The sequence below is a fragment of the Oreochromis niloticus genome, linkage group LG6, assembly GCF_001858045.2.
Source record: "Oreochromis niloticus isolate F11D_XX linkage group LG6, O_niloticus_UMD_NMBU, whole genome shotgun sequence".
NCBI lineage: Eukaryota > Metazoa > Chordata > Actinopteri > Cichliformes > Cichlidae > Oreochromis > Oreochromis niloticus.
The window spans coordinates 9,567,086-9,594,445 of NC_031971.2; the positions used below are offsets into that span (position 1 = coordinate 9,567,086).

Below are 27,360 nucleotides of genomic sequence, written 5' to 3' on the forward strand. Positions count from 1 at the left end.
CACAGGTGAATTATGCAAATAAAAATGCAGCCAGCTGACGGCAATGGCTGCTTTTGTTTGGACAAGGCATCAAGTTTATGTTATTAAGTAAGACAAACTTAACGACGCTTCATTTTCACAGGCTCGTGTTAGCGGCAGCGTGGATTAAAAAGGCTGTCCTGCACACTTTAAACAGAGAGTAAAGACATGACGAAGGGAAAAAAATACTTACAACTATCCGCTCACTGTTTTTCACCGGTCTGCACTTCAGCTGAGAACAGACTCACTCGGAGCCGTGCACAGCGGAGACTGTCTCAGAGCTCTGTGAGCTGAGGGGGTTTGTAAGAACAGCCTCCACCTACAATACCCACGCGCGCGCACACACGCGCCCGTGTTTCTTTTTTTTTCTTTCCTTCTGTTTTTGTCGGAATTTCGAGGACCCTGCAGACACGACGTATTAGCAACTCTCTTAACCAATACAAACCCCAACCCTAGTTCCAGAAACAATTTTAGATGTTTTATATATACATTATATTATAATGGTTATGCTCGGCTTAATCACATCCTGTATTATCCTCTCTCGTAGCTGAGCAGCGAATGTTGTGGAAATCTGAAATAAATCAGGTTTTCTCTGTGACTTTTATTTGACTTTGCATTGGTTCAAATTACCAGCAGGTCCACGTGCTTTTTTACAAAGCGGGACGCTAACCTCCAATATTTACACGTCACTGCCACGATCACAGAATACGGTCAGAACACTGTGTGCGAAAGATAACTGATGCATGATCGTGGGGTATACCTGAAAGATTATTCTTTGCCATCATAACACAAAACAATACTTTAATGCAACTGAAATAAATAAAATCTGTTTATTTATTCAAATTATTAGGAAGATTTGCTCAGAATAAAGTGAATACATACCAATCAAGTACATTTCATTTGGCCAGATTCCATTAAACTTCATGTTTTACGCGGGACTTACTGAAAAAAACAAAGACACAGAAAGTTGACACGAATTCAATTAAAATCAGCATTCAGCATAAATATTTTCTGAGTGCATGAAGACAGAATGACAAAACATGACAAAATATGGAGCCTTTCACTGAGTCAGGTCAGCTTCACAAAGAGTCTTAAAATTTCCCATTACACTAATCAGTTGTTAATACCTTTGCGGGGAGTGCACAAATTAACAAACAGCTAAGCACCTGAATCTCTGGAGCCATTACTCATAGCAGCAGCTTTGGAAAACCATCGCTTTAAATAAGTGCCATTACCATAGGTTCATTTTTTTTTTTACTTTTTGTGCACTTAAATTTGAGTCCTCAAGACAAATTGGTGGTAAGAAGTACTGTATAACAAAGTACAGGGATAGTGCTATCACAGTGTCTGTTTTAATAACACAATGGGCAATGTAGTTGTAAATTTGTTATATTTTGCACAAAGCGATTTTAAAAAGCTGTGTTTCTTTAGACATTTAATTCTGATTCAGAAATGCAAACAAAGTGTTCAAAAACAGAAATTCATACAAACACAGCAGGCTCTTTGCTTTGCTCTCTCATCTTTCTGCCTCTGTGAATAGCTGTAAGTAAAAATGGAGGGGCCACTGATTAACAGTCCATGTTCAGACCAGACTTTTTAACTGAATGAGGCAGTCACTTTACGACCATCAGCCAGTGCATTTCACCTTCCTCCTTAGCAATAACTAAGACAGAAAATGCAGTTCAACCCGAGTCACAGTGAGAATGGGCTTCATGAACATGGCTGAAGCAAATGTCATGTTCACAGAGTGAGATTTTTTCTCAGAAAGACTAAAAGCTGCATGCTAAGTGGTGCATAAGTAGTTTGAGTCTCCTTAGAGAGTACTCTGAAGCGGTGCCTGCATGTGTGTGTTCTTCTGTCATCTGTCATTCCTGCACACGGTTCCAACATTGTTACTTTTCAAGCACCTACACCTGTGCGCCCTCACACTGCAGCACATTTTACTCCCCTGGTTGCAGAAACCGTTCTATATTTTGTCACAGCTGCAAAAGAATCTCTGCTCAAAGAAACTCAAAGAGATTTGGAAGATGATGGAGAGGAAGAGATTTCAGAACATGAGGCCTTTTGCCAGACAGCAGACAGGAAGGTGGGGAGAGAGTGAAGCGGTATGGCACACAGGAAATGGTCGAGGCCAGACTCAAACCCAAGCTCCTGCAGTGGGAACTCTGTGTCCCCACTCAGCCAGGTGAGATATAGCAGAACCATCAATTCAGAGTCTGACAGTAAGGGTGAAGACGAGCCTGACTGTTGGTCTGCTCCAAAACAAGCCCATAAGCAAGCTTTGAAATATTATGTCACAAAATTGTGAAACTGGGACATGAAATTTAATTTGAAAATGAAATTCATCCTGATCAGGAGCTGTTATGATCTAAATGGTGTTCTAGATCCAGTAAGCAAAAAGGAAGAGCTGCAATATGTGTGCTTTTTCATTAGTGAATAAATAATAAAAAGCTATAGTGCAGACTACAGCGCCATCCAGTTGGTGTTCGCTCTCTCTGCGGTAGAGTATCACTTCCTGTTCCAACACATAGTGGTGTTTTTGTGTAGCTTATCTGTGCAGCAGTTTAATTATAACCTTATAGATAACTTGTTATTTCATAGTGTAATCTTCCTACTAGAACATGACATGCCCAAAGGGAACTGACTATTTTGCTTTGGATGATTTGTGTTTACATCTTTTTGTAGAATCTGTTTACACATTCAAAATAAAGAGAGAACTTTGTTTGTTTTTTGTTTCTTTCAACTTTCATCAAAGTCAGAAGTATGCATACACTTCCTTATTATTTGGTAAAATTGCCCCGAAACTGTTCCACTTGGGCCAAATGCTTCAGGTGTCCTTCCACAAGCTTTCTGCAATAGTTTGCTGGAATCTTGGCCCACTCCTCTTGACAGAACTGGTGTAACTGGGTCAGGTTTGAAGGTCTCCTTCCTGAGCGGTATGATGGTTGTACATTCCTGTACTTTTTATTCTCACCTATTATTGTCTGAATGGATGAATGTGGGACCTTCAGGCATCTGGAAATTGCACCTAACGATGAGCCACACTTGTGGAGTCTACAATTAATTTCCTGATGTCTTGGTTGATTTCTGGTGATTTTCCTATGATGTCAAAGAAGGAGGCTCTGTGTTTGGGGTGTGGTTTTCAATGCATCCACAGGTGTGCCACAAATGAACTCAAATGGACTTAATTAACCTATCGAACCATTTCAAGCTAAAAATAGAAAATATCTGGAGTTTTCCTTTTGTTTAAAGACACAGTAAACTTAGTGTATGTATACTTCTGACTTTGATGAAAGTAATAAAAGAAAATACATAGTTTTCACTCTTTATCCTGATAATTCATGAATACAAAGAATATGTTAACATTGATTAATCTAAAACAAAAAAGTTTACTCTTATCTGATGTTTGACGGTAAAGAAAAAAATGTTTTGGGTTTTTTTTAAGTGTAAACATCTGGTTTCAACTGTAGTAGTAGATGGTGTTTTTAAATGACTATATTTTTTATAAATAAGTACTATATGCAGTAGTTTATTTTAGTTGTATGAGAAGTACATTGATGTTCTGTGTTGTAGGTTATAATGGTTGCACACCCATTATGAATCAAATCAGCTTCTAAATAATTTGCTGGTTTTCCTCTCTCTCCTTGCTTTTTACTTTACTTGAGAGATACTGACCTCAGTAGACAGCTTGGGTATCTGCAACTGTATCTTATGGACACTCAGGTGAAGAACAGAGCTGAGCTATCAACTGATGATTACCTGATGGTGTGTTGGGTCAGGTGGCGGGGGGCGGATGCTGGACACCCCTTAAACTGCCACTTCGACAGCATTCTGAGGGAGGCTTTGGACACTGAGTCAGAATGGACAATGTTCTGCACCTCCATAGCTGAGCCTGCTGTAAGGAGCTGTGGCAGCAAGGTGCTTGGTGCCTGTCGTGGTGGCAATCTCCCAGAAGGAAGCCATTAAACTGAAGGCGGAGTTCTATCAGGCTTGGTTAGCCATCAGCCGGTGGCCTCCGGCTCACACTGGAGGGTTCACAGTGTGCGATATACTGAATATACTCAATGTAGCGCAAGTTTTTCCACAAAAAGTCAAACACTGCCTGGACTGACAAACAAACCATCCTTAAAGATATTAGAACACACCAAGCTTCTGTGTTATTTGAGCCAGAGACTGCACTTGTGGATGAACAATAAAAACATTTTATATTTATTATATCAGTAATGTAACTTGCAATACAAAGTTATGAGAAGCTTAAACTTAGTTTCAGAATAATTAAATCTGAGACTTTGTTTTATTGTAAGGTTAATAAAGTTTTAGATAGTGTGACAAATAAAAATATAAACTTTAATTCTGAAAATATTTATTATTATATATTATATAATATTTATTATTAAATAACACCAGCTACAATATTGGTAATATGTGTGTTGTTCAGCAGAACAGTGTCCAGTATGTTGGCTGATATACTTTATTTACATTTTAAAATAACAGTTGGGCTGATTTTAACACATTAAAAGGAGTGTTTTTAATAATTATTTTTTAAATAAAAATACAGTGTTTATATTAAATGTTGTACTAGAAATAAGTTCAAGGACGATAAAAGGTCATGTGATTTAGTTACATTCAACTTGTATGCAGCAAAATTAAAAACAAGTTACCACAAAAAGTGTTAAAAGTAGTGGCCGTATTTGACCTCATCACCAGGAGGAGTTGGAAATACTTCAGTTTCCCTCAGGTGGCCTTTTGCTGGTTGGATTGCCACTACAGTCTGTAAACTGTAGAGGTAATGTTGTGAGCTCATTGGATGAACAGTTTCTGAAATACTCAGACCCATCTGGCACCAACAACCATGCGTTCTCTTTCCCCCATTCTGATACTTGGTTTGACCTTCAGCAGGTCATCATGAACATGTCTGTATGCTTAAATACTTCAATTTGCTGACATCTGATTGGTTCACTAGATATTTGTGTTTAACGAGCAGGTGAACAGGTGTACCTGGCAAAGTGTGTGTAACCCTCAGTGTTACTGACATGTTCAACACTGGCCCACAAAAATATTCTGTGCCCCACACTGTTTTTACTAAGTATGTCTAATCACTGTAGACATTACAAATACCTTCTTGAAGGAGAGGTCAAAGGTCAGTTACCTTTATAGGTTCCTGCTATATGTTATGCCATATACACAGCACAGTTGTAGGTATGATAGTTTCTAAGTTCTAAAGCTTTTTGTCAATTTTCACCCAATAAATCATAAAGTTGACCTTGAAGACCACAAATTTTAATGGATTGTTAACATGACCCCACTCTACAGCCCTACAACATTTTAACAGGAGTCATTTAAAACTTTTCCAGCTATCCTGTTGACAGAAAAAGATTAACAAGCAAAAAACAAAACAAACAAAAGAAAAAAAAACAGGAACAAAATGTAATTATTTCTGATTAGAAGCTGTACAGTCAGGACTGACAGTTAACAAATGTGCTATAGGCTCACCTGGAAAAAAGTGAGATTTACAAGACTGATTTTCGTGCCAAAGGCTTGCACAGACCTCAACCAATCCTAAGGCTAATTAGCACGATAGCCTTTATTAAAAAACATTTGCTAAACGTTTTCATTGCTAACATATACCTGTGTTACAGCATGGTGAGTAGCAAGAACGCTAAGCTATTGTTACCTTTGAAAAGAAAAATGTGAAGATGTAATATTAGCATGAGCTATATGCTAATGTTATTCACTCAAGCAAACATCTCAGTTACTGACTTGCTGCTTTCTAATATCGATGTTTATTTCTGGATATACCTACATGCCTACATGGTTATTATACATCCCACATAAAGGGTGACAAAGGCAGTAACTATAAATGATCATAAATTAACTGTAAATTAAGCTGCGCTGGCCTCCATTCATATAGTTCTATCACGTGCACGCACACGCACGTTGGCAACCGTAACATGCGTAATTTCAGGAAAATAGCTCTACCATTGACCAATCTCACCTGTCCTAAGGTCATTGTTCTCACTTCCTATCACTTCCTGTTCCAACACATGGTTGTGTTTTTGTGTAGCTTATCTGGATAGCCAAAATAATTAAAAACTTATAGATAACTTCTTATTTCATAGTTTAATCTTCACTTGCTTCATCTGAAGCACACTCTCTTTCACTCACTGTATTTTTAGGAATTTGCTACCTTAGCTTAGCTAAGCCAGATAACACACACCAATTAGTTAAACTACATGAATGTCTTAAAGCCATAAACACCTGGATGACCTCTAATTTCTGCTTTTAAATTCAGATAAAACTGAGGTTATTGTACTCGGCTCTGAAAATCTTAGAAATATGGTGTCTAACCAGATTCTTAATCTGGATGGCATTACCTTGGCCTCCAGTAACGCTGTGATTTTTTGACCAGAATATGTCCTTCAATGCACATATTAAACCAATATGTAAGACTGCTTTCTTCCATTTGAGCAACATCTCTAAAATTAGAAATATCCCGTCTCAGAGTGACGCTGCATTTATTACTTCCAGGCTGGACTACTGTAATTCATTATTATCAGGATGTCCTAAAAAGTCCCTGAAAAGCCTTCAGTTAATCCAAAATGCTGCAGCAAGAGTACTGACAGGGACTAGAAAGAGAGAGCATATTTCTCCTGTTTTGGCTTCCCTTCATTGGCTCCCTGTTAAATCCAGAATTGAATTCAAAATCCTGCTCCTCACATACAAGGTCTTAAATAATCAGGCCCCATCTTATCTTAATGACCTTGTAGTACCATATCACCCTATTAGAGCACTTCGCTCTCGCTCTGCAGGCCTACTTGCTGTTCCTGGAGTATTTAAAAGTAGAATGGGAGGCAGAGCCTTCAATTTTCAGGCCCCTCTTCTATTGAACCAGCTTCCAGTTTGGATTCAGGAGACAGACACTATCTCTACTTTTAAGATTAGGCTTAAAACTTTCCTTAGCATATAATTAGAGCTGCACCAGGTGACCCTGAATCCTCCCTTAGTCATGCTGCAATGGGGTGGGCTGCTGGGGGATTCCCATGATGCACTGAGTATTTCTTCTTCAGTCACCTTTCTCACTCACTATGTGTTAATAGACCTCTGTGCACTGAATCATATCTGTTATTAATCTCTGTCTCTCTTCCACAGCATGTCTTTATCCTGTCTTCCTTCTCTCACCCCAACCGGTCGCAGCAGATGGCCCCGCCCCTCCCTGAGCCTGGTTCTGCTGGAGGTTTCTTCCTGTTAAAAGGGAGTTTTTCCTTCCCACTGTCGCCACAGTGCTTGCTCATAGGGGGTTATATGATTGTTGGGTTTTTCTCTGTATGTATTATTGTAGGTCTACCTTATAAAGCGCCTTGAGACAACTGTTGTTGTGATTCTTTTTCTGTATAAATAAAAATGAAATTGAAATAATATAATAATATAGTAAAATAACATAATAGTCACATGGAGACATAGGGCACTGTTAATTCCTTTAGTACATTTTCATGACAATATAGTCATATTTTTAGTTTATGTGCAGAGAACAGAGACAGTTTGCTGAGGTACAGATGATGATGTTGGGCCATCACCAGAACAGCTTCAGTTCATTTGGCTTTGATTGGTCCAACTATCAGGAACTGTAATTATATGATGAAACACAATTCTTTCACGCTGGCCTGAGATCTGATATCTGTGAAGACTATATCATATAAATAAATCCTTTTACGAGTCCACAAGAAACACCACAAATCACAGGGCAGTCTGTGATCTTTCAGGACAGAGACATCAACAACAGTGACAGGACCCTCAGCGTCTTTCTGCTGAAGCTTTCAGGCCCGGCTCAAATTTGAGCCACAAGCCTTTGGATGAAACTTAATTCAGGTCTTGACCAAAGTACATTTATGGTCAGTTCATACTGTATATCTTCTATATATATTCAGGGTAATAAATCAACGGTTTACACAATACTCAAAGTTTCATTTCTCAGCTTCATTTCCCTCCAACCACTTTATGAAAGGCAAAAGCAAAAACTGCTGATGAGTAACTTTGCACAAATGTGTGGAGTCAGATGATAAGGCTTCATAATGACACTGGTGACTATACAATGGTCACCATTCAGACAGAAAGGCAGTTGTTAGAGGGTGAATGGCAGGAACACTGTGTCTGGTGCCTCTTCTCTTGCCTCTGTGTATCAGTGAGTATTCAACATCAGTTTCTATATTTAACTGCTGGTTCTTACTGCATAATTCTGTCTGTATAATATGAAAATGATTAAATGCATCGAGTTATGCCAAACCTCTCAGAAACTGTGCACGTGGGTATTCAGAATTGCTGTTCGGCACATATACGCAGAGCACAGTCAGAGCCTTACCCTCTGCAGCTTGAAGTCACACAGAGGTAACCCACTCGCTCTCTGTCAGCACTCAGTCGGAGTCTCATGAGTGAAGTGTTTTTTTCTTTTGTTTTGCTCTTCTACTCTTAAGAGCTCCATTAGCCACACAGAGGGCACAATATGTTCTGCATTGCGTCTCAAAGTTAGCATTGGTTAGTGATCATGGCCTGTTTTAGGTTTATAAATCATTGGTTTACACCATATTCCTCTGAATTAATGTCACAAACTGACAAACTGACAGTGAGATACACTGAAGCATGTAGAACATGTAATTCAAATCAGTGAGTGCACGAGCAGAACAAGAGCATGAAGCTGAGATCAAACTTCATTTGCTTCCATCTATAAGGTCACTGAGGTCTTCTGACAGAAACCTGCTGGTGGTTCCTCGTTCTAGGCTGAAAACGAAAAGAGACTAAGTGTGTCTTCAAGGTTGTGGCTCCTAATCTATGGAATGCACTAATATTATATTTGATCTCTGCGGTCTGAACATTTTAAAGAGCAGCTCTACTAATTTGTACAGGCTTGATTTTAGGTAGTGGATATTATTATAGTCTTTTAATGTTTGTATTTATTTTTTGTTGATTATTATTTTGAAGCACTTTCTCTATAGAAACATTTTACCTTCATTTCCCTTCTGTCACTTTATGAAAGACAAAAGCAAAAAGAGACGATAAGTAACTTTGCATAAATGTGTGGAGCTTTGCATTTGCAGCTGATAAAGCTTCATAATGACAGTATGTGACTATGCAGTGTCCAATATTCAAACTGAAAGGCAGTCATTAGAGAGTGAATGGCAGCAACACTATGTGTGGTGCCTCTTCTCTTTTCTCTGTGTATCAGTGAGTGTTCAGCTACAGTATCTATATTTAATGGCTCTGGTGCTTACTGCGTGGTTCTGCCTTACGTCTGAGAGCAGACATTTTACAGGTACAAAGAAAAACTGGCAGTGACCTGGTGGGGCGGGGGATTCCTCTTTCAGGTGTGACGGTGAACACAGAGGTGGCTCTGCAAAAGAGAATCATTGGAGGTGATGAATGTGAGCGACAGTATCATGTACAGCTCAGAGCAGTTTATCCACATGGACCTTCCAGCTTGTGTGGAGGCTCTTTGATCAGTGACCGCTGGATTCTGACTGCAGCTCACTGTCTGAAGCCAGGAGGGTGAGGAGATCAGAGCAGCAACTAAAACTTGTGAACCCAAGGAATGTCTAGTAGCCATGTTTTTGCTATTCAGTAAAAAGTAAAATACATTCAGACAAGATGAGAAATAGAATATGGTGACCATCAGTAATCAAGTTTTATGTTTGCTGTGCACATGCAGGATCATGTTTGCAAATCTAAGTGTGCATCAAGGGGGTCCGGAGCAAGAAGTGCAGATAACAGCAGAAGCTGAGATCTATACAGACAAAGACACCAGCACAGGCAGAGTTCATGACATCATGCTGCTGCAGCTACCTAGCAGCTCTGATGTCCAACCTATAAAACTACCTGACTGTGATGAACCTCCTAAAAGGCGAGTTGTGGATGTTTCTGCTTCAGGTTCATGTGTTCTGACAGATACTGACCCGTCGTGCTAACTTCAGTTTCAGATTGAAATGATACATTTATATTCCCGCGACTCTAAGTTTCTTGCTTTGAAGTTTTTTTCTTAAAGTTTCTTCTTGACCTGAGCTCTGTGCTGTGAAGTGAGTTCAGCATATGTAGAAGATCTTTCCTTTATCTTAACACAACAGTGGGAATCCGGATAAGTACTCACAGGAAGCTGCTTATCAATTCAAAGCCCTGGTTATCAAGTTAACCAGGGCTTTGAATCCTAATGGATGTGGCTAAACTATACTGGCAATGCAGGTTTTAAAAAGGAAGATAAAACTGTAATATTAGAAAAATATGAAGGGTTTAAATGCACAATACAGACTGAAGGTAACAGCTGCTGCAGAAAAATCAGTGTTGTGTGTGTGTGTGTGTGTGTGTGTGTGTGTGTGTGTGTGTGTGTGTGAGTGGAAAATTGCTGTAGGGTAGCTTAGTAGTAAAAGCACTATATGAATGTGCAAGAACTTCAGAACCTTTGTTCAATAAGACTGGATGAAATCTATATCAATAAAGTCTAGCCCATTTGAAGACAAGCAAGAAAAACAGCAAAAATCCTGACTGATATCACGGCCTGTCATTACACAGGAGAATCTGATGGATCATTAATCAAGTATTTCATTTAATTAATGTTTGAAAGACAGTTTCAGCTTTTATTCTGTCAGCTACAAACTTTGTGTTGTTTATTAGTGTAAGAGAAAATAAAACTTAATATAACAACAGAATTTAAACAGGCTGCAAACTGAAAAATATCTATGAAAAAATGCTATTGAAGAATTTTAGCCCCTCCCACTGTCCATGTAGTACAGTAGGAGGGTCTAAAGTTGAAAGTTTCAAGGGATCTTCCAGGAATGGTGATGCTGCTTTTCTGGACAAATGATCTCTAAGCTTGAACCTAACCAGAGGGATATAGTACAAAGAAAATTCAACAAGGCTTGGCTTACTTTGTGTTAGCTGGCTTGAGAAAACGTAAAACACCAGTCAGTGTCACGCCGCCGGGTATATCAACTTCTCTTTTAAGCTGTGCTTTCTGCTTCATGCTCCGTGCCCACGCATGTAACAAGGGCTGCTACAAGGCCCTTTAAAACAGGAAGTAGCATGTGCTGCAGTGAGCTTGAATGGTTTCCCACTGCGTTGAGCAAGCACAGTGCAAGCATGCTAGCCAGGTGTGGCACATGATGATAAAGTGGTGACTAAAACTGTATAAAGGACATAACTAATATAACAGCAGGTCAGGGTTAATCTTACAATTTTCTCTGGTAAGAAGTCAAAATCCTTCATATAGAACTCTGAAGTTACCTGAAGAGATGAGATCCTGCTTCATAGTACAGGCCTCAGGGCAACATTTCAAAGTTAACGTGCAAAACAATCAGTATATATGTATTTGTATGTAACTGACAAAAAAAAGGAGAGAAAAGCGTCCAAACACTTCTTGTGTCATTCCAGAGTTGAGATCGCAGGTTATGGTGCCATCACCGGACTAGCTAATGAGAAAAGAAGTAAGATGATTTTTAACAAATTTGTTGTATTAAGAAAAAACAAACCCCCAAACTGTTACTTTATTAGTAAAGAGATGTTGCAGATATTTGTACTGAAATTGTATTTTGCTTCATTTCTAATGTGTTCAAAGTAAAAACAAGCTTTTCCTGTGAGCTCAGACCATTTTATTTCTTTCTGCTGCATTTCTGCATAAAATACAAATCTGCATCATTTTTTTAAAAAGTGCTTTAAGCGGAACTAATTTGTCCCTTTTTTCTAGAACCTGGTAGATCACCCTCTCTTCACTGTGCAGAGACTGAGGTTGTCAGCTGTACAGAGCTCAATGATATTTTACAGAAAAAATTCCCCGAGGTCCACCGAGTCAAGAGCTATCAACACTGGTTCTGTGGACAAAGTCCTGGGAAAGATATATGCCGAGTGAGTGTGCATGATCCCTCAGCTCACAGCTGTATTTATTAACCATTCAAAATACAGAAAGATTTCATTAAACTGGGAAACTGTATTTCTGTCTTGCAGGGAGACTCTGGTGGAGGAGTGGTTCATAATGGCAGGATTTATGGGGTCTCTTCTTTTGTGGGAGATCCGGACTTTGTATGCAGAGCACCGGCTGCCTTCATGGACCTCTGTGATCCTGAGTATGCAGATTGGATCAGGAAAACTATCAACCCATAAAAAGCTGTAAGGTGTGGATGTAAACAAGCTGAAATAAATAATCTTTTAGAGTTTAGCTTTGCAAAAGCATGCAAAACGTAACGGAAGTTGAATAAAACACAATAGAAATAGAAAAAAATGCCACAAAGCTGAAAAACTGAACAAAAAACAAACAAAAAACAAACACAAATTACAACAGAAATAATAATAATAACAATATAAAAAAAACACAACAGAAGTAGAAAAAACCCTTCTCATCATAAAACTTGGTGGCAAAGTGGAATATGGTAAGGAAAGGCTCATTTAAGTGCTTTCATTACTCAAAGGTTCCTGTTAATTATGCATGAAGTGATTTCTGGAGGGGAATGAAACTTAACTGAAATGCTCCCTGTGACATTTTGACCTGTCAAACGCAGGCGTAACTCCTGTTACTCAGTGTTGTATTGCAGGTCTGCTGTGCACGACATCTGTGAATCTGAGTAATTTGGTTCAGATGAAGGAATAAGACTGCTCAGATGCTTTGGCTGTCACGTAATGATTCCTCAGGTTAAGGTGTCTTTGGTGCCCTAACTAACTGTCTGTGCACATTGAACAGAAATCCTGCCATGACAGAACACACTAATGCCTTTTCAAGGGAGAACCGATCCTAATCTGAGCTGTCAGCCCCAAGTTCTCTGCAGTCATCAAATCAAGCATAATCTGGTTTGAACAGGCTCCGTGCCTCACTGCAAAAGCCTTTTTACCAGCTGCTGTTTGACAAATTGCAAAGCCTCTGAAGAGACTTTAGAATCGGGAAAAAAGGATACGAAGAAAGAGCTGTACAAAAAGCTATCCATGCACTCCTACTGTTTAACATTTCACTTGGAGTTTATTGACTGTATTGTATCTGTGGATTGCATTATAGTTTCTCTGGGAGCTTTGCTCCCTGAAGATTTTATGACCTGTGAACGCTGAGTCTCTCTTGTGGCTGTAAACCAGTCTGCTCAGCATATCACTGCATGGCAGAGTTTCTCTCCATTTTTTTGAATCACCTTTGCTCAGTTGTGCTCCTAACTGATCTCCTGAGTTTGGCTGTATTCTTGGACTTTGCACTTTAGTTACTCTTCAGTCTCTTTAACACACGGGCTGCCAAATTTGAAATAACATTTTTAGTTTTGGAAAAAGAAGAGCATGTCTAGCAAATTCTTGCACATCCTTGTTCTTAAATAGCACTTTTCTACTCAAGCGCTTTATACACCTCATTCACCCATTCATACAAGCACTTTTCTGTACCTAAGTTCTTTCTATCTAACACTCATACTCAGCAGTTTGGGGTTCAGTATCGTGTCCAAGGATACTTTGAGATACAGACCGGATCAGGCAGCGATCGAACCTCCGACCTTCTGATCGGTACTAATTGGACGTTTGCTGCTGCACATGTAGCATCACAACTTAGAAGATGGTGGTGTGGAAATGTGTTTCCCATTAACAATTGACTAAAAAACTCTTAGTCAAGGGTTAACGTCACCTATGTCAGTATTTTCACTGACTCTAAAAAGGCACTGATCTTCTTTAGATTAGATCAACAATGTGCCTTAAACCTGAGCTGTACAGGAAAATAGATTTCTGATACACACATGTACATAAACAAATAAAGAGAGATGTTTCCCACCTGCTGAGAAGACAACTACTGTATAACCTGATTACCACCATTAATCTCATATCCACTGATTTCTGGCACCTATAAGTGGGATTGATTTCACTGTCCTGCTGTCTTGGCCTTTAGGAGAACACAGTGAGACAGATGAAGCTTGCACCAGATGGTAGAAACACAATGATCATGGTCTTAGACACAGCATCCACACTCTGCTCCGTACATGATAGTGTGTGTATTGTGCTGTTTGCAGGAACTTGATGAGGCTTTGCTTAAGTGGAAATCCACTGATGTTCAAGCCCCAGGGAAGTGGGTGGGGGGATAGGACCTCTGGGGCCCTCTTCCTGATGGAGCCCTACCTGACTCCTTTCACTGCTAAAGCAAGAATCTGTTCAAACAAACATAATGACAACAACAAAAGTCACTCAACAGAAAAGTGGAGAAGTTATTTCCTTTATTAGTTAGTTTTTAGATTTTCATGTGTTCATTTTTGTTGGTGTCACATAGCTTACAGATGTGGACAGTTTTATTGGTGCCACAGCTCACAGCTCATTGAAACAATACTTCATTTCATCAGAATCATCAAATGATTCTGTTAAAAGCAACCGCCCAGTGTACTTGCATGGCTTTAGTATGTGAAAGAGTGAACCAATAAAAATGTGAAAAGAATGGATTTGTTGATTTTACAGAGATTTTACAGATTAGTATTGTACAGATCGCAGTTCTCCTCAATAAAATGACAACCATTGATGCAACATGAAAAATAATCACTTTTAAACTATTTTCATATCTTATTTACATTGTCTTTATGCTTATGTCAACTAAGATGAATGTGCATTAACTGTATTACGTTTTACTTTCAGTTGTGAACCCTTTTCATATATAAGAATAAGAATACCACATGACTGTGGCCTTGTGTTACACCCTCTCTGCTGCAGTGATGCTGCAGACAAACACAAACATCGTGATTAGACATTCAAGAAGAGCCTCTGAAAGATGAAGGTCTGTGTCTCTTGACCTAAACACATAATCCAGTTAAATCGGATTTATGTTCATTAATGCCCCTCACACTGTAACTTAAAGTAATAAATCGGTCACTGATTAATTACAGAAGTACGTTTGTGAGCATAAAGATGTAAGCCTTGGACCATCAGGATGAAATGTGGTTGGGAAACTTAACAAGCTTTGATAAAACTTCATCAGTAGCTCGAGCAAGACCTCAAAACCTTCGATCACCACGGGTGGTTAGCAGACTGTGGTTGTACCATGCAGCCTAATAACATGCAGTAAATTGCAGGTTAAAGCGGTCTGCTTACACTTTGTTAAACAAGGGAAGGGAACTAATGTGGCTGTCACATTACCCTTTTGTCCCATTTCATCCCAGGACTTGATTAAATTGCTGCTCACTTTCTACAGTACTTAAAACTGATCAGTAGGACCTGAAACTGCAAACATTCAAACATTCAGGCCGAGTAAGAATCAGTTGGTGAACGTATTAATCTACTACAATTAGCAAATTAATAAATAAACAGGAGAAAGTTACAGTGCTAACTGAGTCATGCAAGTTTTTGACCAGGAGGTTAAACTCATGCAAATTAGCTTCACCAGGCTCATGAAAACACTGTCCTGCTTACAGATAGCAGATCATTTGTGTCAGTGTGTCAGGATGGTTTATACTTGAGCTTTTAGTTCACACAGAACAATTTTTCTTCATTTTTTTTTAACGATTACCAAAGTCTGTGAATCCCCAAATTGTTCAGTTGTTCTTTTTGCTCCCCATCAGGTCACTTTCACCATGTGACAAAAACAACACCCCACTGTACACACTCGGGCCACCGGCAACTTTCTAAATCCTCAATAAAAAGCTGACAGGTTGCAATGATGTTCCAAATAACATTAAGAAAACAACTAAATATACAGAAAATATTATGAAAATTGGTTTATTTTATATCTCCTAGTTTGAAATGAAGCAATAAAAACATGTATAAAACATCACAAACTGCAATATTTTACAAATGGTTAGGTCCTGCTGATGCAATGGAGACATCTTCCAGTGACAGTCTTCATCCGTGTGTGTGTGAGGAGGCTCCTAAACCCACCGACACACAAGTGCATGTTCACAACTCCCTCTGTGGAGGTGGGGTCAGGGCCCTCCTCACCCAGGTGAGGAGGGTGGTGCTGTGGCCAGTCAGGTATGAAGTGCTGAGAGTGGATCTTTGGTCCTCTGTGCAGCTCTGTCCACGCTCAGCTTCCCTGCAAAGCAATAACACAAGAAAGGTGTCATTTTAACACAAAACAGCATTTTCACAGTATGTTGTTAAAAAGCAATTTTAAACCCAACGTATACACATGAAAATATAAATAAAGCTAAACCTACAGTGCTGCTGACATAGGACGATGATTTATACCAACTATTGGAAGAGTTTAGTCTTCAAGACAGTTTGTTGTCAATGTGAGGTGATAACTTACATAGTTGGAACACAGCACCACTCTCCAGTTTTTCACTTGGTCATCCATCCTTCTCATCGGGTTGGTCGGGGTAAGGCTGTCTTCTGGGTGGGGTGTTAGCTCCATCTAATAACAATAATAACAACTACAAAACTACCTTTCAGTTACAATGTAATATTAATATCACATATCAACAAAAATAACAATACAATACAATAATACAAGAGTTACAAAGTTTAAAAACATGTTCTAACATAAACTAATCAGAGTCACTGTCATCAAGAGAAAAGTCAAAAGGCCTCTCCCAGAAACGTCTTACTCCAAAAGAACCTGAGGATGTTGAAGGGGCATCGAACGTGTCACTTACCTTGCACCTCTTTGCACTTACCTCTTCGGGGCAGAGGTCTTCTCGGCTTCTCTTTCCTGAGGAAGGAGCAGCAGAGGGAGCAGATGAGGAAGCAGATGAGGAAGGAGCAGCAGAGGAAGCAGATGAGGAAGGAGCAGCAGAGGAAGCAGCTGAGGAAGGAGCAGCAGAGGAAGCAGCTGAGGAAGGAGCAGCAGAGGAAGCAGCTGAGGAAAGAGCAGCAGAGGAAGCAGCTGAGGAAGGAGCAGCAGAGGAAGCAGCTGAGGGAGGAGCAGCTGGCGGATCACCAACTGGGACAACAACTTGAGGGAAGAGTGGGGCGTTGGCCTGGCCGATGGGGCAGCACCTGGAGCAATAGGGGGTTGCCAATCGTGCCAAAACGGCTCTGGAGGGTGCTCCCGGATGAGAGGGGAATCATCTCTCTCATCCATGGTGTCGTACCCCGAGTCATCGCTAAGCCAATCCCCCCACTCTACTAACTCGTTCCAGTCAAATGAATCGTCAGACTGTTCACTCACCTCTTCATCATCTACAGGTAGGTAGGGGGGGTACTCACCTTCCTGTTCACCGTCATCAGCATATGGTGCTTCATGAAAAGAGGGGGAGGGTGAGAGAGGGGAAAAATACTCACCATACTCACCTTCACTAATACGCTGGGTATCAGTGTCCTGAGCTTCACCAGAAGAGGGGAAGGATGAAAGAGAGAAAAAAGACTCAAGATACTCACCTTCACTGATACGCTGGGTATCAGTGTCCTGAGCTTCACCAGAAGAGGGGAAAGATGAGAGAGAGAAAAAAGACTCAAGATACTCACCTTCACTGATACGCTGGGTATCAGTGTCCTGAGCTTCACCAGAAGAGGTGGAGAGTGAGAGAGAGAAAAAATACTCACCACACTCACCTTCACTGATACGCTGGGTATCAGTGTCATCCAGGATCCTGATGACTTCAGGAAGGCCTTCTTCCGCAGGGCGTTCAACCACATAGTCAAGACGCCCTGTGAGGAAACAATTTTTAAAATAAAATTAGGAATGTAATAGACACCCAGTGTTAAAGCAACAGACCTACATCTGTTAGTTTGAGCAGAGGATGAGAGAAAAGCATTTTAGGCTACATTTATGTCAGACTGAATGACACTTCTACTTGTTCATGCAAGAAAAAAACAACTAAGTTAACTAAGTTCAAATCTTTAAGTGAAGATTTTTAATAGAAGACCACCAAACCTCCACCAAGTCAGCTCACTCTGTGTACTTTTAAGGTGACACTATTGTATTTTGTGTACATTCAATTTGTTTTATTTGTTCTTTGTAAGCCTTTATGCAAACACTATGTTGGAATAGGTAATGGATAATAGGTATTGATTTGTAAATAGCCGGACATGAGTAACTTATTATATAAATATACTACAGTAAATTTATAACTAACCATGCAGCTCATTCTCCCGTTTTATTTACAATTCACGATGTCACACATTTTGAAAAAAGCTCAGAGGTTAAATATGTGGATGCAAACCATAATGTAACATTTAGACCACATGTACCAATCTCATGTCCTAAATGTAAATAATATATATATATTTTTAATAAAAACACAACCTCCTTGGCAAGAGTAAAAATTGCACACACACAAAGCTCTGCAGGTATGTCTGAAAATGCTGGTCAAGTGAAAAATAAACAAACAAACAGAAACTCTTAACTCAGAATCCACATTTTTAGAAATGTGCACAAGGACTGTATCTGCCATAAGGACAGATACATCTAATCTGTGGTAAACATGCTATCCCTGTGTAAATATCCCTGTGTACAATATATCTCTCTGCTATCTAATAAGATTAAAAGCATTACCGTAAGATAAGATACCATTATTACTACTGTTTTCATATTTTTTTGATATTATTTTATTTGTATTATTATTTTTTTTTATCTTTGTGTTTTGCAGCAGAGAAAAAAATTATAGTTTATGTCAATAAAGCCTTTGATCCGGAGAAGAAAAGGATGTTAGGAGGGGACCGGTCACCGGGATCTGTGTGTTTACACCTGCGCGTTCTGACGCCATGACACCCTGAAGATGCCGTTACCACAGGCATTTTACAAATTTTAGTCCATTAAGCTATTTTTAACCATTTCATTTTAAAGAAAAGTGTCAAATTTTAAGCCTTCAAATCAAAGTAACACCTTTTTTTTCAAATTCATACACCAGCCGTTAATAATTTCTACACCTCTCCCGGAAAATTTAAAGCATACAAACAATTTACCGGGAAAAATCTTGGAATACACATATTTGATCACGTTAAAACTTGATATTCACACTGGAACTTGTTAAATTATTACAGTCATTTAAATTTAAAGACATTTTCAAACGTACCTGCAGCGAAGTCCAGGTGGCTGTCGATGAGTCGGGGTCCACGGCGAGCCATCTTCAAACTTGAAAAACAAAAACAAGTACAAACGATCCACAGATGAAGTACTTGTTGTCGCTTTCAAGTAAAATCCGCTTACAGTAAAATGTTTTCCAAAACTTAGCTTTCCACAGGCTGAGGTTGGAGCAGGTCGAAACAAGTCCACGAGCAAGTGTAAAGGGACGATTGGAACCTTGTGCAGTGTTTATATACCCTCGGCACGCTATGGTTACGGTTGTCAACGTGCGTATACACGTGCACGTGATAGAACTATATGAATGGAGCTCACCGCAATGTAATTTACAGTTCATTTATGGTCATTTACAGCTGGACTGGCCATCAGGGATACCGTGGGCCGATGGTGATTTTTCGTTTTTTATGGGCCGATGGGGTTTTTTGTTTTTGTTGTTGTTTTTGTAACGGTATAAAAAAATGAAAGGTGGTGGATTGGCCAGATGCTGGCGGATGTGTAAAAATAACTGATGTTTGGTGGTGGCTATGGCGGAGCGTCCACAGAGGCCAGCAGGTGGATGAGGGAAAGAGGAGGAGGAGAGACCCGTGGTGGACACCGGGCCAGCCGCGTTTTGTATTGGGCTGAAAAGGAACGCGATTTGTCCCGGACTTCAGCTTGAATGAAAAAAAAGACACGAAGCTGGAGTTATTCTGTGTCTTTATGCTGTCAGCTGCCTCTTCGTCTCCCATTCTCTCTCCCTCTCTCTCCTGTTGCTACTTAAATGATGAAACTGATCAATGATCAGCTGATCGGCTTTTCGCTCTTGTTTGTTTATCGATCATTTCGAGCCAGAAACCAGCGGATGTCGCGCTAAACAACAGCAGCACGTTAAAGCTTGATCAGCTGTTGTTAGAATTTATTTACTTTCTAGTATCAGCTGATGTTTGCTGGAGCCACAGTTGTAACAGCTGCTGGTCATGATATCGGTTTGGATATGTGGTGAGAGGGAAACATGAAGATGAAACCAAGAGATGTCCTTACTGAATCGTCAGAGCTGAACAGGTGGTGGAGAAACAGGTTTACCTTTTAGGTAACATGGATGAGTTGAAGGCAAGTTGTGAACTGTTTCTGAGAGACACTTTGCCAGGTACACCTGTTCACCTGCTCATTAAACACAAATATCTAGTGAACCAATCAGACGTCAGCAAATTAAACTATTTAAGCATACAGACATGTTCATGATGACCTGCTGAAAGTCAAACCAAGTATCAGAATGGGGGAAAGAGAACGCGTGGTTGTTGGTGCCAGATGGGTCTGAGTATTTCAGAAACTGTTCATCCAATGAGCTCACAACATTACCTCTACAGTTTACAGACTGTAGTGGCAATCCAACCAGCAAAAGGCCACCTGAGGGAAACTGAAGTATTTCCAACTCATCCTGGTGATGAGGTCAAACACAACCAGTACTTTTAACATTTTATCAATTATTTACCAAATTAAAAAACAACTTGTGGTAACTTATTTTTAATTTTACTGCATACAAGTTGAATGTAACTAAATCACATGACCTTTTATCGTCCTTGAGCTTATTTCTAGTACAGCATGTAATATAAACACTGTATGTTTATTTAAAAAATAATAACTAAAAACACTCCTTGTAATACGTTACAATCAGCTCAACTTTTATCTTAAAATCCAATCCAACTTTATTTACAGAGCACTTTAAAAGCAACATGGTTGACGAAAGTGCTTTCCAGTAAAAAAAAGAGATAAAGTGGATCTGACAGCCGTGGACGGTGAGCCATGCACACCGGCGCCATCTTGGCTCACAAACCACAGCTGACATGAGTTGGATATAAACAAAGTATATCATGTAAATAAAGTATATCAGCCAACATACTGGACACTGTTCTGCTGAACAAACACACATTATCCAATATTGTAGCTGGTGTTATTTAATAATATTTAAATATTTTCAGAATTAAAGTTTATATTTATTTGTCACACAATTTGAAACTTTAATAACCTTACAATAAAACAAATTTCAGATTTAATTATTCTGAAACTAAGTTTAAGCTTCTCATAGCCAGCACAAGGCCAGTTGCAGACTTACTGGTGGTCCTGTGCTGGCCTATGTGTGGATTACCTCTGGGTCACCAAAGGGCCGTCATTCTTTGCGGTATGTGGGTGATGTATAAGCACATTGTGTGCAGCCGTGGGCCAGTTGCAGACACACTGCTGGCCCTGTGCTGGCCCAGAACAGTTTCAGCTCTGGCCTCAGATGTCAGCCTAATGTGTACCTTAATCGAGCCATGTAATAACAACATGTGCCGGAACATAATATTGCAGAAGTAACATGACAAAACAGACTAAATCTTATACAGCGCTTTTCTACTGTCCCGATTACCAAGGGCGTCGATTTGGCATGGACGGAAGGGACGTGTCCCCACCAATATCCAGCGATTATTGAATTGTCCCCACCAATAATTTGATCTCTTCGAGTAAAGAAATACAAACCCGATAGAAAGAAAAAAAAAGATCTGTCAACGTCTCATTCACCCAGCGGTGGAGAAAGAGTTAAATTACGTCCTCTACTTGAGTCCTACCTCATGTGACAAATATGGCCAATGTGATTGGCTGTGCCTTTCAGGGAGCTCTGTTTAGTTTTAGCAGCGGCAAACCTGCGCTGAGAGGAGCTGCAAGGAGAAGAGGAGGATGGCAGCAAAAAAGAAGAACCTGGTTATAAGAAAGTATTTTTCAAAGAAACCTGTAAGTCACTTAAAGTCAAGTTCACTCATAAAATGTGTCCGTCATAATAACGTTACAGGCAATACCAGGCCATACATGCCAACCCTCCCGATTTTTCCGGGAGAATCCCGAATTTCAGTGCCCCTCCCGAAAATCTCCCGGAGCCACCATTCTCCCCAGTTACTCCCGATTTTCCACCCGGACAACAAAATTGAAAAACCATATCCTAGATTGGCCCAGCCAATTCCAGTTTCCAACAATACTACTGCGGCTACTTAGTATTAATATTACTCTTATTACTTTTTCTGGGTCGCGAAATAAACTTTTAACATATTTTCAGGCGAGAATGTAGCTGTGTAAACGTCAAATAACTTAAACATGTTATTGTTTGGCCTTTTTCAGTGTTTTATTTGTTCGTGAGTAAATCGGTTTGGCTGAGATTAAAGTTATTAGATTAGATTAGATTAAATAAAACTTTATTAATCCCTCGGGAGGGTTCCTCCGGGGTTTTCACACAGCTGAATAAATGTCAAACAGAAAACTGATTAAACAGAAGTGTGAGATGGTCGAGAATCTACGCAAGCGTCCGGTTATATTTTATTTTATTTAGACAGCAAGGAGCAGACGGCAGAGGTGACGTAATTATGAAGGCTAGACCCCCCAATTTCACAGTCGCTCATTTCCGGTCTACCCGGCTTTCGGAGGACCCGGCCCACTTAGACCGCGAAGGCCGGGTCCTCAGGTGGACGCAGCCTCTGAATTTGGACACCCCGGCCTGTTTCCGGCCGGAAACAAGCCGGTGACATTTAACTTATTTTTTTCCGATAAGTAAACACTGTAAAAACCCCTTTGAATGTCTCCCTAATTCTGAGGTCTCAAGGTTGGCAAGTATGTGCTAGGCTTTGGCCCACATCAGTCTAAAACTGTATGTAACCATGAAAAACGTGTTGCCATGTCCACCAGGACAGTATAGTATAGACAGTAGTATAGACTCCTTCACATAGTGGACATTGAGTTGTTGTGTGGGGCACCAGTAATCCATGTGTGTTGCTGTAACAGTAGTTCATGTTTAGAATAAAAAGTCCCAGCTCACTGATTTGATCGGGGCAACAGTGCACCTAAAATGTTGCATAATTTTGCTGAGAGATCTTTTACTTTGTGGTAATCTTAGATGAGTAGTTTTATGGACAAAACCACCAGGTCATTCAGTGTTCCCTTAGTGCTAATGTGTAAGAGATGTTGGTGTACTATAACTGAAGTAATGTTGTTAGGTCCTTAAAGTCATATTCTTTTATTGTCATGACTGTATTTGAAGCTTTTTTTTATTTTTGTATGATACCTGATTTATATGGAATATGGCTGAAGTAAACTAAAGCCTAAAATCAGTCATTTGTTTAATAGTAATTTAACATTATATAATTCACATATAAAACTATGAATTGTAATTTCAAATGGTTTAAAAGCATGTAGAATAACATATGTAGGCAAGTATATTTCTCCTTTTTTTTTTTATCAAGAAGCAAAGACAAAAAGGAAAAAAAAAGAAACAGGGCAGGGTTCAGTAGTTGAATCATCCGTCCCCACCAATGCCAAAACCAAATCTACGCCCTTGCCGATTACCCAAAGTGCATTATACATGCCACATTCACACACTTTTACCTAACTGAGTGCATCCTAACTACATTCATACACCTTGACCTCTCTCATGCAGACTGGAGGAGCCAGGGATCAAACCACTAACCTTTCGATCAACCGGTGAGCTGCTCTACCTCCTGAGCTACAGCCACCCGGTGGTAAACATGAGTAAACTCTCACTAGGTTTTGGATAAAGTGCACACTCTCAAACTTGTCAAACCTGCATTTGAAAAGTTGGCTACCATAGCAGTATAGTATTGCAACATAGCATTTGAGTTTTCTAACTGAAATAAGAAAATAGGAACACAAATAGTGCCATCATTGCCAGACCTGGCCCACATCTGGTTGACATACAACCTGCCACGACACCAGTCAGTCAGAAGTGCCAGCTTGATGCCGGATCCGGGCCAGACCTGTTTTCTTTGAGCCTGGGCCACATAAACCAAACCACAATCGGGCCAGATGTGGCATGCCATCACATAGACAGTGCCATCTACACCAGGCCTGGCCCACATCTGGATTACATGTCATTTACCATGCCAGAAGTCAGCCAGCAGTGCCAGCTTGACACCAGATCTGGGCCAGGCCTGTCTGCTATGTGGGAAGTATAAAAACTATGGGAATGTACAACCATCATACCGCTCAGGGAGGAGACCTTATAAAGATGCTGGCTGAAACTGGTAACACAGTGTCACTATCCACTGTAAAATGAGTCCTGTACTATCATGAGCTAAAAGGTTCCTCTTAATCTCTGGAGACATGTCCTGTGGTCTGATGAAACAAAAATGTTCGGCTATAATGATAAACAATATATTTGGAGGAAAAAGGAGGACGCTTTGAAGCCTCAGAACACCATCCCAACTGTGAAGTATGGGGGTGGCAGCTTCATGTTGTGGGGCCGTTCTGTTGCAGAAGGGACTGGTGCACCTCACAGAATAGATGGCATCATGAGAAAAGAAATTTATGTGGAGTATCTGAAGACATCAACCAGGAAGCTGAAGCTTGGGCGCAAATGGGTCTTCCAAATGGACAATGACCCCAAGCATACCTCCAAATTAGTTACAAAGTGGCTTAAGGATAATAAATCAAAGTTTTGGAGTGGCCATCACAAAGTCCTGATCAGTGATGGGAATAACGGCGTTACAAGTAACGGCGTTACTAACGGCGTTACTTTTTTCAGTAACGAGTAATCTAACTAATTACTATTCCTATCGTTACAACGGCGTTACAGTTACTAACAAGAAAACGCGGTCCGTTACTATTTTTCAACAAACAGACGGTTGAAGCTGTGTTCAGCTTACCGCATCTTATATCAGCTGCAGGAAGTAGCTGTAAGTAATCTGGACGCTACAGCTTTAAGCAGCTGCGCGCTCCCGCGGACGGTAATCACGATCACTGTCTAGCACAACACCTGGAGCTCAGGGGGCAAAACAATCGCATGAGTGCTGCTGTTTGACTGAGGAAGAATAAAGTAGTCATGGTAAGTCAATCACATGACCACTTAAAGACAAAGCAACAAGGTGCCAGTTTTTAAATTGTGTCGATAGACCACGTAAAACCAGAGTCAGGATAAACAAGATATACGCGGCGTTTTTTCCTCAATAGTTTCGCCACGTTAGCGCTAGCAAGCACTCTCTGCTTATGAGCAACAAAACAAAACAAAAAAAAGTTTTAGGAGTGACGGAGAGAGAAAGAGAGAGAGAGAAAGAGAGAGAGAGAAAGAGAGGGAGGGAGGGAGGGAGAGAGAGAGAAAGAGAGAGAGAGAGAGAGCAGGAAAAGAGAGAGAGCGAGTTTTGAGATGTGAGAGATTTGTGACGTTTAGCGTGTTTGGAGTGTGTAGTTAATGTGTTGTCTTGTGTAGTTAATGTGTTGTGTAGTTAGTGTGTGGTGTCGTGGATAGTTTTGTGATGTGTGTCAGAACAATGAGGCGACTGCTGTCTCCAGGTAGAAACAGGAGTGATACACCTGCTGCTGTCAGACCTGCAGGTATCAGGCTGTGATGTTCTCCTTTATAGTGGACAGAAATGATTTTTTTGCAGTGGCACAAATAATTTGTGTGGTTTCTTATTGAAGAACAGCTGATTGTTTTGTAAATAGTTTGAAATGGTTACTTAAAAAAAGGGTAAAAGGTAAATGGATGCAAATAACTTTGTTGTTTGCAAAACTTGTGCATAGGATTTTAAAATTGACAATTAATATTTGCATTTGAAGTTATGAAATATGATTCATTAATCATGTTTATGGTTGTTACAGTAAAAATATAACTTTTTCTACTGTGATTTATATGTTTTTTGTCTGATTTTAGATCAATTCTGGTTATACAGTATGACAAAATGACAACATGACTGTAAATTCAGGCACGTGAGGTTGCGCTAAAAAGAATGATACCAAAGAAGGCAAAGTAAATAGTTTTTAAAGGTAAAATGTGGAGGGAAAATCAAGAGTAGTAAAAAAATGGCCAATTATACCCTGGACCCCACAGGGTTAAACTTTTTTTTTTTTTTTTTAAAGTAACGCAATAGTTACTTTTCCAAGTAATTAATTACTTTTAGAATATTGTAACTCAGTTACTAACTCAGTTACTTTTTTGAAGAAGTAACTAGTAACTATAATTGAATTACTTTTTCAAAGTAACTTGCCCAACACTGGTCCTGATCTCAGTCCTGTAGAAAAATTGTGGGTGGGACGGAAAAAGTGAGTGTGAGCAAGAAGACCTACAAACCTGAGGCAGTTACACCAGTTCTGTCAAGAGGAGTGGGCCGAGATTCCAGCAAACTATTGCAGAAAGCTTGTGGAAGGATTCCTGAAGCATGTGGCCCGAGTTTACGTATACTCAGACTACGAAGAAAGTTAAAAGAAACAAAAAACAAACAAACAAAGTTCTCTCTTTATTTTGAATGTGTAAACAGATTCTACAAAAAGATGTAAACACAAAGTGTCCATTGCAAAATAGTCAGTTCCCTTTGGCCATGTGTTGTTCTAGTAGGAAGATTACACTATGAAATAAGAAGTTATCTCTACGTTTTTAGTTAAACTGCTACGCAGATAAGCTACACAAAAACACCACTATGTGTTGGAACAGGAAGTGATACTCTACCGCAGAGAGAGCGAACACCAACTGGATGGCGCTGTAGTCTGCACTATAGCTTTTTATTATTTATTCACTAATGAAAAAGCACACATATTGCAGCTCTTCCTTTTTGCTTACTGGATCTAGAACACCATTTAGATCATAACAGCTCCTGATCAGGATGAATTTCATTTTCAAATCAAATTTCATGTCCCAGTTTCACAATTTTGTAACATAATATTTCAAAGCTTGCTTATGGGCTTGTTTTGGAGCAGACCAACAGTCAGGCTCGTCTTCACCCTTACTGTCAGACTCTGAATTGATGGTTCTGCTATATCTCACCTGGCTGAGTGGGGACACAGAGTTCCCACTGCAGGAGCTTGGGTTTGAGTCTGGCCTCGACCATTTCCTGTGTGCCATACCGCTTCACTCTCTCCCCACCTTCCTGTCTGCTGTCTGGCAAAAGGCCTCATGTTCTGAAATCTCTTCCTCTCCATCATCTTTGAGTTTCTTTGAGTGGAGCTTCTTTTGCAGCTGTGACAAAATATAGAACGGTTTCTGCAACCGGGGAGTAAAATGTGCTGCAGTGTGAGGGCGCACAGGTGTAGGTGTGGAATTTTACATATAAATATTATAGTTTACTTCATGCACAAGAAATGTAAACATTTAATCTAACCCACTTTTCATCAGCTACATAACCTTTATTGGAGATTATATTCATAAATTGTGTGAATCACACACACAAACACACATCCACTAAACTCTCTCTTTTTATATCTCTCCCTCTCTCTGGTGAATGATGGAGGTTTGGTGGACTGTGTGGTTTGTCTGGCTGAAAGTTGTGTTTTTTTATGTGTGGTGTGTTGTGAGGCTGATGATTTAGTGTAATTGTGTATGGTGTTGTTAGTGTAGTTTATGTGGTGTTAGTGGTTTTTCCTGGATGCAGAGCAGGTCAGTATGCCGTGGACTTTTACACCAC

General features: G+C 39.9%; 2 protein-coding genes and 2 long non-coding RNA genes across 4 annotated transcripts; 2 read left to right on the forward strand and 2 right to left on the reverse strand.

Annotated features, from left to right (window-relative positions):
- Positions 1 to 11,104, reverse strand: LOC112847073 (uncharacterized). The gene is made up of 3 exons (XR_003220401.1): positions 10,926 to 11,104; positions 9,347 to 9,400; positions 1 to 960 (listed from the first exon to the last, which is right to left on the reverse strand). It is a non-coding gene; the product is annotated as an uncharacterized LOC112847073 (long non-coding RNA).
- On the forward strand, positions 8,124 to 10,020 carry LOC109202581 (kallikrein-8-like). The gene is made up of 3 exons (XM_019360350.2): positions 8,124 to 8,197; positions 9,375 to 9,555; positions 9,716 to 10,020. The coding sequence occupies exons 1-3, from the start codon at positions 8,149 to 8,151 to the stop codon at positions 9,969 to 9,971; spliced, it is 486 nt and encodes a 161-aa protein (XP_019215895.1). The 5' UTR covers positions 8,124 to 8,148; the 3' UTR covers positions 9,972 to 10,020.
- Positions 11,105 to 11,765: 661 nt separating the features above from the next.
- LOC109202582 (uncharacterized) lies at positions 11,766 to 12,620 on the forward strand. The gene is made up of 3 exons (XR_002062518.2): positions 11,766 to 11,898; positions 11,998 to 12,164; positions 12,582 to 12,620. It is a non-coding gene; the product is annotated as an uncharacterized LOC109202582 (long non-coding RNA).
- A 3,977-nt stretch (positions 12,621 to 16,597) lies between these two features.
- On the reverse strand, positions 16,598 to 19,254 carry LOC109202531 (uncharacterized). The gene is made up of 3 exons (XM_019360225.2): positions 18,942 to 19,254; positions 16,865 to 17,574; positions 16,598 to 16,636 (listed from the first exon to the last, which is right to left on the reverse strand). Exons 1-3 carry the CDS (start codon positions 18,991 to 18,993, stop codon positions 16,598 to 16,600), a joined length of 801 nt encoding a protein of 266 aa, XP_019215770.1. The 5' UTR covers positions 18,994 to 19,254.
- Between the last annotated feature and the right edge of the window lie 8,106 nt (positions 19,255 to 27,360).

Coding starts and splice junctions, on each gene's coding strand:
- LOC109202581 (XM_019360350.2), top strand. CDS start 8,149: ATGGCAGGAACACTGTGTCTGGTGCCTCTTCTCTTGCCTCTGTGTATC. Junction 8,198..9,374: donor TCTCTTGCCTCTGTGTATCA/GTGAGTATTCAA, acceptor TTCCTCTTTCAG/GTGTGACGGTGAACACAGAG. Junction 9,556..9,715: donor CACTGTCTGAAGCCAGGAGG/GTGAGGAGATCA, acceptor GTGCACATGCAG/GATCATGTTTGCAAATCTAA.
- LOC109202531 (XM_019360225.2), bottom strand. CDS start 18,993: ATGGCTCGCCGTGGACCCCGACTCATCGACAGCCACCTGGACTTCGCT. Junction 17,575..18,941: donor CCACCTGGACTTCGCTGCAG/GTACGTTTGAAA, acceptor GTTTCCTCACAG/GGCGTCTTGACTATGTGGTT. Junction 16,637..16,864: donor TCAAGTTGTTGTCCCAGTTG/GTGATCCGCCAG, acceptor CTCCTTCCTCAG/GAAAGAGAAGCCGAGAAGAC.